This window comes from Gigantopelta aegis, chromosome 3, assembly GCF_016097555.1.
Source record: "Gigantopelta aegis isolate Gae_Host chromosome 3, Gae_host_genome, whole genome shotgun sequence".
Classification (NCBI taxonomy): domain Eukaryota; kingdom Metazoa; phylum Mollusca; class Gastropoda; order Neomphalida; family Peltospiridae; genus Gigantopelta; species Gigantopelta aegis.
In genome coordinates this window covers 68,901,378-68,916,229 of record NC_054701.1, presented here as the reverse complement: position 1 = coordinate 68,916,229, position 14,852 = coordinate 68,901,378, and the positions used below count along the sequence as shown (strand labels likewise).

Here is a 14,852-nt window from a genome sequence, read left to right as displayed (position 1 = left end):
TCAAGTTTTGGTTTTCCAAGGTAAAAGTCCTTTTTGTAATCTTTCTTGTTGCCACTAAATATTAAGACTTTTGTACGAATTAGATTAAGTTATTTTTCAAGATACGGCCCTAACAACCTCAAACAAGGTTTGTATCTAATAATAATAATAATAGAAGTAGATGTTTCCACTGGAGAAATAATCACCCACGTTTAGATACATGTATGTAGCCATCCTTAAACAAATATTTCATTTCTATAACTCGACTGACCGCATTTGCTAGGAATAGGTGATAGCCCCTGCCCCCCGCACCCTTTAATTGTAATTAATTGTTTACCTCTATAATGTATGAAAGATAATAAATGGCTTACTTACACTCATTATTTTCACTTGTTACAAGCTTTAAACTTGATACTAATTGGTACAGTTTCTTATTCTGTGAATACGCCAACTTCTTTATTTATAAGAACTTTTATTTTAGTTATACATACATTTAAATAGTGGAAACTATTTTACACACTATTTTGTGTGATGTTTCAACTTTTTATTTTACTCACTTTTACTGATAATTAAAAAACGCACTGTTTATTCTGTACAAAAATCAATAAAGAATTTTTATTAACATAAATAATGCGACATTTCTCTTTGTTCCTTTGTTTACTGATGGTGTTAGACGTGTGATTGTACTAATATACCAGGCTGAAAAATATACATGTATAATAAATTAAAGCCACAAGTAGCTTATTAGTTAAATAATAATATAAAAATGTTACAATTAGAAAACTGGCATTTTAAACCCTATTTACCTGGGACTGTTCCAATGATAATGATCACCAGCAATAACACAATGATATACATTTTCTGAATTAGACCAAATAAATGGTGCTATCCATACGAAATCATACAAATTCAAGTTGCAATATTTCCTCGTTGATTAGTAAGACTCTGTCAGATCTAAACATGGACCCGATATTAAACAGAAACGAAACGTCTTTCCAGGAAATATTTGTTGATACAAACCGTAACTAGGCCAGTGTATTGCATTTGTATTGCCTTAGTTCGCCTCTTCATCTTGAGAGTCCAATCGGTTTGCGATTTTTCTCTTTGTTTGTTAGTTTTCTGTTACTGTGTGGCTTTTTGTAAATACAACATTGTATTTGGAAAATAATTAAATATTCAAGTTAATGATAACGATAATTTGAAAATAAAATAGTTACACATAAAGTTCTGTGTACATACCTGTTAAATATGCTGCCACCACTGTAATGGGTATCAATACTCTTGTTATTTTATCCATTTTCTGCGTTACTAAGATAATCAGTCCTGTGTGTGTCATTTGATGGTACACTTAACAGGTAATAAGAACAAGAAACACTATATTTTTAATTAGACTGAAACAAAACATGTAACAGAATGGACGTGATGTTAAACACCCCCCACGGTCCTTTCCAGGAAATACTTCCTTGACGATACGAGCTAGAAACGGGTCAGTGGCTGTTCGGGGTATTCTAGGTAGCTGGTTAATGTAAGTGTGTGTCAAATTACAGTTCATGTTATATTAGTGGATAATTTATATTCGTCGAGTGTATTCACGTCGATTCTTCTGTTCGTGCTGGTGTTGATGGTAATTGCATGTATGTTTCAAATTCGTGTCAATAACGGATGCATTAACAATTCCCCAGGTACATTTATTATATACAAATTTTAACATGAACGGGCGTGTTGCATAACAGTTATGGAACGAAGTTTTGAATTTTATGTCTTGTGGTAGAGCAGGCGCATGTGCAGCGGAGGTTGAGGGTTGGGTGTGTTGGGGTTCGGGGGTCAATCCCTACTGATTAAAGTAAATTTTCTGTTTTAATGTATTTGACGGGTGAATAGATATTGGAAAACATTGTTTTCATTACCTTAATTTGCTCTTCTCATTTGAGTACTGATGTTTACTTGCATGATTAAATGTAATTTCAGGTACTGCCAGATAGGTTGTTGTGATGGAACATTCTAGAAAACTGTTATTGGCTTGTACTGTCATATGTGCACACATATTGTGTGTTTGCAACGAGCAACCACATTTTGAAAGACTTAGATGGTCAGACATCCACTGCAATTTACCTGAAGAGAAACATATTCACAATAATGCTTCAGATCCTGCAGTACCTCCAGTATGTAAAAGTGGATGCAAAGATGGATATGCAGAATCGTACTGCAGCATAAAATGTCCATCAAAGTGCATAAAGTGCGATAGAGTCACAAAGAATTGCTCAGGACACTGTCAAGATGGATATTATGGAAACGACTGTACAAAACCTTGCTATCACTGTGACAAGTGCAATGAAAAAGGTGCCTGTATAAATAACACCGAACTGCGTAACACAAACAGTAAGATAAATCTGACGACACAACGAAAGGATTTCAGTACGTATTTCTTTCCAAACTCCATTGTTTTTATTCATACAGTTTTAGACTCCGCCCTTAGGGCAATGTAATAATACAGAAATGCATATTACAGAAATAAATACAATTTAACACTACACATTTACAAGACAGCTGTATGCGTTTTAAAGGAAATGTTTCTATGCACTCCCAATACAGATGTAGTCGTAGAGGCCAGTACTTTTAACTTCTGGCATACTAGCAAACTAGTTTAAATACCTAGCACCAAACCGCATTCGTAGTTACTGGAATTTGGCAATTTGTATTTTAAATGTTTGGGTTTGTTTTTTGGGTTTGTTTAGGGTTTTTTGTTTTTAGGAAATGATACAGCTACTCCCTGCGTTAAATTCATGCACTGGAGCTGTACTATAACGCATTGAATAACCTTGTTGTATTAATTTTGATGTTATGCTTGTGAGATACAAAAACAATCTATTAGATGTAGCACAACATGATAATAAACTTGGAGTAGTATTCATCTACTTTAAATAAATTACTGGACTCAAGATGCAATCCCATTACTTATATTCAGTGTTGTAACATACATTTGTTTCCAGATGACACTCGAACAGCTTCCAGTACCAACTCGGTGGATCTTGTGGCTATTATCATTCCTGTTGTCATCGGCATTGTCATAGTCATCGGCATTGTCATCATCGTCCTTTGGCGCAAGTATGTTGGTTTTAAAAATTAAAATAGCGTTTCTTTTTATGTCTTAAACCATGGTCTAACATAAACGTGTTAAGAAATTAAGCCCAAACGACGATAAAAGCTATATCCTTAAAAAAAAAGAACAAAAGAACAAAATGGCAGCAAAATTAGTTTACCGAGTTATCTTTCTGAATGAAATGATATATGTCACATTAACCGACAATTCATTGCAGAAGACTGCCAAACTTTCCAGGTAAATCAGAATGCTTAATCGTGGTTTCTTGATCCAATACGAGGTTAGACGTAGGTCAGTGGTAAAGCGTTCGCTTGATGCGCCGTTGGGCTGGGATCGATCCTCATCGGTGGGCCTATTGAGCTATTTTTTCGCTCCAGCCAGTGTACCACAACTGATATATCAAAGAACGTGGTATGTGCTATCCTGTCTATGGGATGATGCATATAAAAGATCCCTTGTTGTTGGACATCCAGTAGCCGATGACTAATAAATCAATATGCTCTAGTGGTGTCGTTAACTAAAACACACTTCTTCTTGATCCAATATAACAGTACCTATGGTTTGCTAGTCCATGTGTCAAATATCAAACCTCTGCTCTCCTTAGGGATGTTTGTAGACAACTATTTTTTGGATAATGTGATGGGTAACAGGATCAATCTCCCTAAATAAACTAATTTAATTGTTTTTACCGTTCCAACCAACACCCCACGACTGGCACATCAAAGGTCGTTCTATGTACGAATATATGAACATGTAGGTATGAGTGTATGTGTATAGCTATACAATGCATGTTAATATGTGTATGCATGTATGTCTTAATTTGTCTCTCTATCTCTCTCTCTCTCTTCCCGTCTCTCTCACCCATCTCTCTTCCCATTCTCTCTCTCTCTCTCTCTCTCTCTCTCTCTCTCTCTCTCTCTCTCTCTCTCTCTCTCTCTCTCTCTCTCTCTCTCTCTCTCTCTCTCTCTGTGTCAAAACGTTGCAGCTATAAAATCATTTGTACACCATTCGTTATTTACGATAACACAAACCGATAGCATATATACATGTGATAACAAAGAACTTGGTTTTATAACGACACCACTAGATCAGATTGATTTATTAATCAACGGCTATTGGATGTCAAACATATGGTTATTTTAACACAGTCATAGAGATGAAACCCGGTACATTTGCGACAGCCATACCATCCAATGAAAAAAACTAAACATGATCGAATTTGATTGATCTGTGAAGTATAGGTTAACCTCAAACTGATTAGTCTGTGGGGCAGATTACATAGAAACAGACTGCAACAAAACAAAACCGGTGTGAATATATATTTACTTTCATCTGCGTTTAGTTTGTGAAACGTATCGCTCCAATCGAATTAATTAATGCATGTTAAACTTTAGAGTTATTCCCCTTATACTATCGACCAAGATCGGTAATTTCCGCCACTGAACGTTCGACTGAATTCGTACAAGTAATCGGTTCGATTGTCTTCAAACTTGGAAATAGCATCCAATACGCTTTACAGGTTATATAAAAGTAAACTATACATGCCTTTGTGTGCAATCAAAATGTTTAATCATTGCAAACATGGTATATGAGGTGGGATATAGTTTACAACTGTCATATTCACATTAAAGTAGACGTTAACGTAGTTCCGGAATCTGCTCTTTGCAAATGAACGAGGACGGAAAGCAAGTTTATAATTTCCGAGTTCACTTGAACAAAGCATAAATATTATCAACTGTATCCTTATAAAGATATTTTAGTTTAGATATAATAAACCTTGTAGCATAACATACTTAATGTTTTTGAGTACTTCCATACGTTCGTGTAAAATAAACGGATAAGATGAAATTAGATTTCATTAGCCCTGCGTCATAATCGTGACAAGTTATATTTCATTAGCCCTACGCCTTAATCGTGATGGTGCGATGCCCTTTAAGCATTCATGAATATATTCTTCTTTTTTTCTGCTTTATTAATAGTTTTTAACAAATAAATTATACTCAATAAATTAAAAATACACGGTTGCAATCGATGTACACCCCTTCTCCTGCTGTTGTTTACCTAGCATGCACTATTTAAAAACATTTGCAGAATAACAGAGCTCATGTTTACTTTGAGCCCAGCCACGGCTGTTTGCGAAAAACTTTTCGTAGCTATGAACAAGATAAAAACATCCCAGAGAAGTGTTTTGGGGCAGAGAATGTTAAATAATATACCCACAGTAATGACACATGGATAAAAAAACCTAAACATTGTTGAACCAATGCCAGCCAAAGAAGAATGGCTCACACGTGGAAAGGGATCTCACCACATCCACGGCCATACAACAAGTGGTTACTAATGCATACATCAACACAATAATTATATTTAGATGAACAAGTGGACACTACCAAACAAATAACAAAGTTTAAACCAACAAATGGAAATTATTTTTAAAATAAAGTTTAAATCAACGAATAAAGAAGACAGTGGATACCGCTGGACATACATATACATTTAATACTTCCTGGGTAAGTGTTGTAACCTATTGGCAAAATTCTTTATTTGTGCCAATTACCTTCAAGATTATTACATTATTAAGCACTGTATTAAATTAAATAGGAGTAACACAATTGGTTACCGTAAGAAGTACGGGCAAGTGAAAAAATATATGGGGCAAGTGACTATCTAATTGGCACTTGCCCTGTGGCAAGTAATCTTTTTGAACATTTTTGAACCCCTGCCGTCTATCATCGTCCTTTGTTTATCGAGATTTGTATATATTGTCAAGTAATCCAGCAGTTCTCATAAATAACTACTACTGCTACGCCTACCGCTTGGTCAAGGTCAGTATATGTTGCATCTGCTTCAGTACGTGCCCGATCATTGGTCGCAGTAAACTGAACTACCCAATTAAATGACCGGTTAAACCGATGCATGAAAAAGTATTATTTTTATTTCCTCGGTTATTAATGCTAGCTGAGGGTAATAAACCAAAATAGCAATGCACACATTAACATAAAAATGCGTGTTATTATCCATAACAATGATTTTTTTTTTTTTTTTTCAGAAAGAAGTTTTGTTTTTCAAAGCGTCAGCAATCTGGACCTCACGGTGAGATTTTAACGCTCGATCTCAAATAAATGCTTTAAGAAGTTTGTTTATGTATAAAGATCCTCCACTTCAGTGTGAGCACTGTCAGTGTACTCTGACGGTACGCCACATTTTGATGGGGTGACCTCATCTCAAAGAAACTCGAAAAGATATATTTGGACAAACAAATGTGATGGAATCATTTCGATTCCATCCAAAATGTGTATTACAAGTTATACCGGCCTCGGTGGCGTCGTGGTTAGGCCATCGGTCTACAGGCTGGTAGGTACTGGGTTCGGATCCCAGTCGAGGCATTTGATTTTTAATCCAGATACCGTCTCCAAACCCTGAGTGAGTGCTCCGCAAGGCTCAATGGGTAGGTGTAAACCACTTGCACCGACCAGTGATCCATAACTGGTTCAACAAAGGCCATGATTTGTGCTATCCTGTCTGTGGGAAGCGCGAAAGCTTGAGGAAAACAGCAAGGACGCCTCCCAATAATCGGATCAATCCACAACATCAACAACAACATCAACAACAACTACTCATACGTTTCACCACCACTCCGGACGGCGGCTCGCGGGCTTGTTCATAATCATAATCACAAATCACTTCATATCATTCTAAATACGGCTCACCTGTGTTATATGGATAACTTTGGAGAGGGGGGGGGGGGAGACGCCGTGGTAGGGTGCTCTTTGGGTGCGTTAGGGCGTTGGCGGTTTGGGCCGGTAGGGATGCCTGGTAGGAGCTCCCCCCCCTCGGAACGCCCCCCCCCCCCATGGAAATCTGGACTAACCGGAACCCGCTTGTTGGAGCGCCGGACCGACTGGGGCGCGAGGCCCCCCATTTGCGAATCCTTGAACCTCTAGGGCCCAAGTTGATTTAATTAATTTAAATTATATTAATTTATTAGATTGTTTGTATAACATATTTATTCTGAACAGCCCGCTTGAAAAATAATTTTATTATGCACCTACTAATTTATATATTAAAAGTATAGTATGATATAGTTTAACTGGTGCGACTATTATTAATCCATAATATAAAATACAAGGTAATGGTAGCTCCCGAATTGTTTTCTTTTCTCTGTTTTTTAAGTGGTCATACCACATTTCTAAATTATCCCCTACATTTACTCCTTCCCCCTCCCCCCCCCCCCCCCCGCCCCGGAGGTGGTCACTGGCGAAGTCAGAGGCTAGATCCGGGGGGGGGGGGGGGCGTGCCTGAACCCTTGTGGATAGGGGCACGTTAATAGAGTTGCCCGTTGCCCGTTGTGGGAAGCGCAAATAAAAGATCCCTTGCTGCCTGTCGTAAAAGAGTAGCCTATGTCGCGACAGCGGGTTTCCTCTAAAAAAACCAGTGTCAGAATGACCATATGTTTGACGTCCAATAGCCGATGATAAGATAAAAAAAATCAATGTACTCTAGTGGCGTCGTTAAATAAAACAAACTACTTTTTTGTATTACAATTTTTACGCGACACTGACTTTTACTCTAAATTTTAATTTTATATATCTGTGATATTTGTATTTTTGCACAGTTCTTTACACTGTGTTTTAATTTAACTGGTGATTTTTTATATTCATGTTGATCTTCACATTGTTTTTGTATTTACCATAGTTTGACACCCAATATCCGATGTATGTTTCGTGCTGGGGTGTCGTTAAACATTCATTCATTTTATGTATAACGACACCACTAGAGCACATTGATTTATTAATCATCGGCTATTGGATGTCAATCATTTGGTCATTTTTACATATAGTCTCAGAGAGGAAACCCGCTAGCAAGGGCTCTTTTATATGAATGGATAAAATGGACTTCTTCGAGGCTTTTTGCTCTCCACAGTTCGAGATGTCCTATTTTTTTTTAACTCATCCTCATGACCGTGCCGTTGAAGAATTTCTTTGATAGTAAGTCCCATTCCGAATAGTCCATATCCCAAATAACCATTATTGGTTAATACATATAGTAGATACTGAATATATTTTTCTGTGGTATATTATATCATGTTTTGACTTAAAGTTGTGATTGTATGTATATTAATTATGTTCACCTTTTTATTACAAAAGAAACTCACGAACAGTCAGCAACAGAAGCCGAACAAACAAAGATGAATGATATCAGTGGTATGTTTATCATTTACCTTATCTCAAAATAGACAATGTCTTGTATTTGAATATATTTTTATGTCCATATTTACAATGATGTGGAATTCTTCATCCAACTAAAATTAATTTTTACATATACATGTAAAATCATGTCAAAACACACACACACACACACACACACACACACACACACACACTTACATACATACCTACCTGCCTAACTACACACATACATACATACATACATATACATATACGTACACGTATATGTACATATACATATACGTACATATACGTACATGTACATGTACATATATATATATATATATAGATATATATGTCACCCTCATTTTCATTATCTTAATTTAATATAAAACTTCCATCTCATTTTTCCCGATCTGGCAAAATACATACATAGATATATACAATACATACATAAATACATACATACATACATACACGACTCAATAGCTCAAAAGGTATCGTGGCAAGCCTATAAGTAGCGGGCGATTCGGTACCATAAGTTCGATTCCCAGCACGGCATGGGACAGTTTGTGAGGACAGAAATGAGTCTGTGTATATATACATACACACACTCAATTCTTTGAATATGTAATTTTATCTTCATGTTATTATCGATGTTATTGTTATTATTATTGTTTTTGTTGCAGAAAATCAAGACGAACGTCCACACGAATCCACTCCATTAGAAGATGACGACAACACTACATGTCATAACAACGAAATACAAACTAGCTAACTTATCAAATTAAGGCATGGACAAGATTTCTGAATTCCAAACAGTTGTAATATGATGACTGACATTACTGCTATTTAGTTAGAGTGATATTTAGTTTTCTTTTTCTGTAGTTTTCTGATATTAATTAATAGCCTATTTAAACGTATATATCTGATAAACCATATTACAATCACGTGGCACAAAGAACAAAGAGATTAGTTCACCGTATTGACCGCAAGTTAATACGATAGCTGCGTGTCTAGGACAACATACCGGGATTTGAGCTGTGATCATCAACACGGAACTAGGATATATCATCATAATTACAAATGTCAGACAAGACCTTTCACGTCAGCTACAGGGTGCTTTAATAAACAATTTTTGTCTGTAAATCAAATCCTGTGGGGAATTGGCCTTTAGTCAGCGCTTATCTTTCTGGGGACTTCTGTTTTAGTCAGTGTTCGAAAGTATGATAAATACAATTGATAAATAATTGGAAAGATTTATGCCACAAGCATTCTGGTTAGGTATAAGCTTTAGTTCTGTGTAAAGACTTCTCCGGCGAAGAGGCGACCATCGTAATCATTCGGAAAACCTTGGCTGCTTACGGATTCTTCAGTATTCCACTTCGGAAATTATGAAGTGAAGCAGTATAACGTGGACACTTACATTTAGAAGCATTACATATAGCGCCCAAATAAATTAGTATTTTGTAAACCGCGACAAATTGGTATCATGCGCTCTGGTGTACATGTAAGGATAGGGGTACCGGTTCCCCTAAAATAGTCAACAGCCAGTTATATCACTGCAAAGTCAGCTGGTTATTAACCTACTAATAATGAAATCAATCTTATTATAAAGATTTAACTTGTTTAAAGTCTGGGTCTGCTCCTCCAACAATTTGTTTTAAATATGCATTCTCAAAGTTAAAAGTGTCATATTTCGCTATTTATAATAATGTCATCCAACCAGTGTAAACAATAATTTTCTCAAGAATGTTTGGCTAAATCATAGCGTTTTCATTAAAATACCAGCCAGTTCTTTGCCAATAGGGAGATGCAAAATAAAATTCATATTGTGACGTCACGCACTTACTTGTCAGTCATCAGTATTGGGTTTTGTAGTAATAGAAATGCATAAACAGTAGTAAATGATATTACTTTGATGGTTATGCATTTTAAAGTATAATCTTTTGTCAAGAAAAACGAAGATTTTGGTCATTATGTATCTTCGAGACTGCCCTGTAAACTCTTCAGTGTTTGAAATTAAAATGCTTTCGAATTATAAATCACGTCACTTCCCATTGAAATTGAACAAAACAAAAACATTTTAAAATAATGTCTCACCAATTTGGCAACGATCAACCATTTTCGATAGTTAAGATAAGATACATTCTTTATTTTGTTAATCCAAACCGTTTATGGAAACATTCCATCGCCGTTTCCTTTCTGGCTTTTTGGTTTCTTCCGAATTTATAACTAGTAATCCCGAGGTCAAGGTGAGCGTACTGGATCGGAGCATTGTTGTAAAATAGACAATGGCTTGTATTTGAATGCATTTCTATGTCCATATTGTATAATGTTATGGGACTCTACATCGCACAGAGGATTATTGACGTACTTGTGTAGGTTGTTCATCGCATTTTTCCAAATCCTGTGCAGTGGAATGAAAGCAACTAACGAAAGCAGCTAACGAAAGCAGCTCATGCCCTCGACACAGATTACCTTGCCCTTTTGTGTCGCCCAACCATGAAACCGTCTCACCGTTCTAAATGAATGTTCATGTTATTGTTTTTAGCCAATCCGTCCAGCTAGGCTGTGATAAGTTATATCTGTGATATCAAAACACAGCAAAAGCCACAGGCACGTTCCTGTGCGAATGTGTGTAATTTTTAATATAATAGTGATGACTATTTTATATTGTTTATTATTGACAGTGTCCTAAATGACTGTAGGGTCGTATAATAATGGAATCGCATTTGTCTCGTTCTTGCTGATAGGTTGGGGAGGGTTTTCTGTAGATTTTAAGAAATACATTTTCATATATTCATGACCATTGTCCAGGAAGTTCATGTTTTATACACAATAGGGTCTCCATGAGTACTCGTGAACGGGTGCAGCAAGACTCGAGTCCGTTCACAGTTTAAGAAAGAATGAATGAATGAATGAATGTTTAACGACACCCCAGCACGAAAAATACATCGGCTATTGGGTGTCAAACAATGGTAAATGCAAAAACAATTGGTTTATGATCAACATGAATATAAAAACTTAACAGTTAAATAAAAACACAGTGTAAAGGACTGTGTAAAAATACAAATATCACAGATAGATATAATTAAAATTTAAAATAAAACTCGGTGTCACGTAAAAATTGTAAAATGCGTTCAGGATGGAATCGAAATGATTCCATCACATTACTTTGACCAAAAATATCTTTTCGAATTTCATGAAGATGCTTACACTCCACCAAAATGTGGTGTACCGTCAGAGTACACTGACAGTACTCACACTGAGGTGGGGTTTAAGAAAGAGAACTCTCATTTGATTATATTGTTTTAACGTAATTTTGCCATATGTTTGCCTCCGGTTACATTATAGAGCTATGAGACACGGAGGGAAAACAAATGAGGATGTGTGGAATGCAATACAATGGCATGATTCGGCATCCATGCTCAGCGCTGGAATTAAGATGCATAACGCTAGTTTACTGATTCTTTAATCTAATTATCATCTAGTGTCGGGTCTGGGTCGAGTTTGACCCTCAGGTACTCGAGTCAAATATTTTGTACTTGTGCAGGCCCTAATACATACGTATCACGTCTGCAAACAAAAAAAGTTCAGTAGGGACTGTTAATTGTCAGATGATTGTCATCTGTTGCTGTTAAACGTAGTCATATTCTTGCTCGTTGTAGACATAATAATGATACCATATCTGTAATTGACGGTCAGTATAAAAAGGAGGGATCCTACTGGAACACCGAATAGGGACATCAAGCATGTTTTAGCTCTCATAGCAGTAACAGTATAGGAATAATTATACCACCATATTTTATTTTATTTATTTGTATATATATTATGAATGCTAAAAAAAAGCTAATATATATATTTTAAAATCTGCCTGCTTTTAATAGTGTGTGTATGTGTATGTGCATGCATATCTGAATCTTTCCCTCTCCGCGCGCGCGTGTGTGTGTGTCGTGGCAGGCCATCGGTCTACAGGCTGGTAGGTACTGGGTTCAGATCCCAGTCGAGGCATGGGATTTTTAATCCAAATACCGACTCCAAAACCTGAGTGAGTGCTCCGCAAGGCTCAATGGGTAGGTGTAAACCACTTGCACCGACCAGTGATCCATAACTGGTTCAACAAAGGCCATGGTTTGTGCTATCCTGCCTGTGGGAAGCGCAAATAAAAGATCCCTTGCTGCTAATCGGAAGAGTAGCCCATGTATTGGCGACAGCGGGTTTCCTCTCAAAAATCTGTGTGGTCCTTAACCATATGTCTGACGCCATATAACCGTAAATAAAATGTGTTGAGTGCGTCGTTAAATAAATCATTTCTTTCTTTCTTTCTTTCGTGTGTGTGTGTGTGTGTTATAATGTACTATTCTTTCTTTAAGAAAATAAATAAAAATATTGTTATTGTAACTATATATTTTTCTTTTGAAGTTTATGTTATCTTTTATACTGTTTCATGTTATTTTTTATAAAAACAATACACTGTGAAAGCTGTGAACCAGGGGGATGTACAGTTGAAAGTTTATCTCTCAGTGAATAACCATGTCAAATACCAAATCATCCATTCAACAGTCCAACAGTTAAAGCCAATTGGATGAAGTTTAACCAAACTTCATCAACACTTCACCCATTTTCGCCAGCTTTAAACTAAATAAAACATGTGCATGTGTCAAAATAGTATCAATCCCAATATATATGGCCATGAATCACTAACTGGTCCTAATTTGCATTGCGAGGTCAAAATGACAAATTTTCACTATTCTTGGTATGAACACCTAGGACATAAGTGGTCAGAAAACTAAAACCAGAAATAAAAAATCCATCAATTAGCAAAGATATTAAAGGGACATTCCTGAGTTTGCTGCAATTTTTAATATGTTATCGACTAACAGAGACTGAGGAAATTATCTAAATATCTGTACAACAAAAGTGGGTCTCAACTGTTTGTTCCATCCTAGAAGTATGTCTGGAATTTTAATACATTTTTCTCACCAAAATCTTTAAAAATGTCCTATTTAGAAGAAATTATCCTAAAAAATATGACAACTTCCCAGTTTCTTTGTTTGAAATTCAACCACTGATGTTTATGACGCCCCAAAGATTCAGTAAAAAAAAAAAGCATGAGAAACATTTTGTTTCTCTTTAATTAAGGAAACGCGTTATATTTTCGTGATCAAATGAACTTAGTAACAGTCCTCCGTCCAGTTGTTGCTGCAGTTCCACCCCAACATACACAAGACTTCCAGCAGGGACTATCACTGTTTCCTCCTTCACAGCTTTGTGCCAGCACCCAAGTCGGTTGGCTTTCACAAATCTGTAGCAAAATCCTTCAATAACATTTTCCCCTTCTGAATACACATGCAGTTAAATGCAGAAGGAAATAGGATAAAAACAGGATAGTCTATTACTTTTATTACCTTTTCACTAACTGATATATCAAAAGAAATGATCATGTACCAAGTGTAATCATTTACCATTGAGTAATGGTAAGAATGAGCAAATTCGTCATTAAAAGTTCAAGACAAAGGCATGGAGCTGCATGGCTTGAAGAAAATGACCTTGATATGTTTAATTACCTGCCCACTATTGTCTTCTATGGCTATTAACTGACATCTAGTGGTAAAACATGAAACTAAAACTGTTTAACACCCATAGAATGCCTGTAGTAATAAATGTATACAACCACGACCACTCCCTCCGCCACTACCACCCTCTCCGCCTGCTTGCTCCACCCGTGTCTTAATTCATATTTTTCTACATAACTCGCAGATTATTATTTATTTTTTCTTCCCGTTTTTTGTTGTTGTTTTTTTAGGGTTTTTTACATTAAACTAAACAGATTTCCCTTTCTTCAAATACCAAAATCATTGTAAAAGGACCATTATTATGGGCTGTAGCAGCATTTAAAAACTGGTGTTTTAGAAAAACTGCAACGGCTTCACCTGTTTAGGGTGACTAGTTAGTGACTTACGACCATATATATATAATCATAATATCTAGCATTTTAGATGTACTCAAGGTGTGAGATATTTTTCAGATCACATACTTTAAAAATTTGATAACTTTGCAAATTAGATGTAAATTAATGGAGGTCACGGCACTACAATTATAAGTTTGTTTTTGTTTAACAACACCACTAGAGCACATTGATTTATTAACCATCAGCGGTCATTTTTGATACAGTCATAGAGAGAAACCCGCTACATTTTTCCATTAGTAGCAAGAGATCTTTTATGTGCGCCATCCTAGATGATAGCACATACCACGGCCTTTGATATACCAGTCGTGGTGCAATGGCTGGAACAAGAAATAGCCCAAATTGGCCCACCGACGGGGATCGCTTGCAGACCGACCGCGCATCAGGCGAGCGCTTTACCACTGGGCTACGTCCCGCCCCTCTACGTTTATTAACATTTAAACGTACTACGGTGACACTGCATAATTGACGTATGCATTCATAGTCGTCAAACAAAAACATTTCAAAAGCAACTTTACACAGAAACCTGTCCAGCGTTCAGAAAACCCGATACCCACTAGTTTATTTTATGTAAGGATATCCAAAATGACGTCGCGTCACATATTCTTACGTTATTTGAATGTAGCGTAATGGC

At 36.4% G+C, this 14,852-nt stretch overlaps 1 protein-coding gene across 1 annotated transcript; it reads left to right on the top strand.

The window, feature by feature from the left end:
• Nucleotides 1–1,837: 1,837 nt before the first annotated feature.
• Nucleotides 1,838–11,210, top strand: LOC121392006. The gene is made up of 5 exons (XM_041523422.1): nt 1,838–2,394; nt 2,970–3,084; nt 6,129–6,172; nt 8,227–8,283; nt 8,937–11,210. The coding sequence occupies exons 1-5, from the start codon at nt 1,971–1,973 to the stop codon at nt 9,023–9,025; spliced, it is 729 nt and encodes a 242-aa protein (XP_041379356.1). The 5' UTR covers nt 1,838–1,970; the 3' UTR covers nt 9,026–11,210.
• The last annotated feature ends 3,642 nt before the right edge of the window (nt 11,211–14,852 follow it).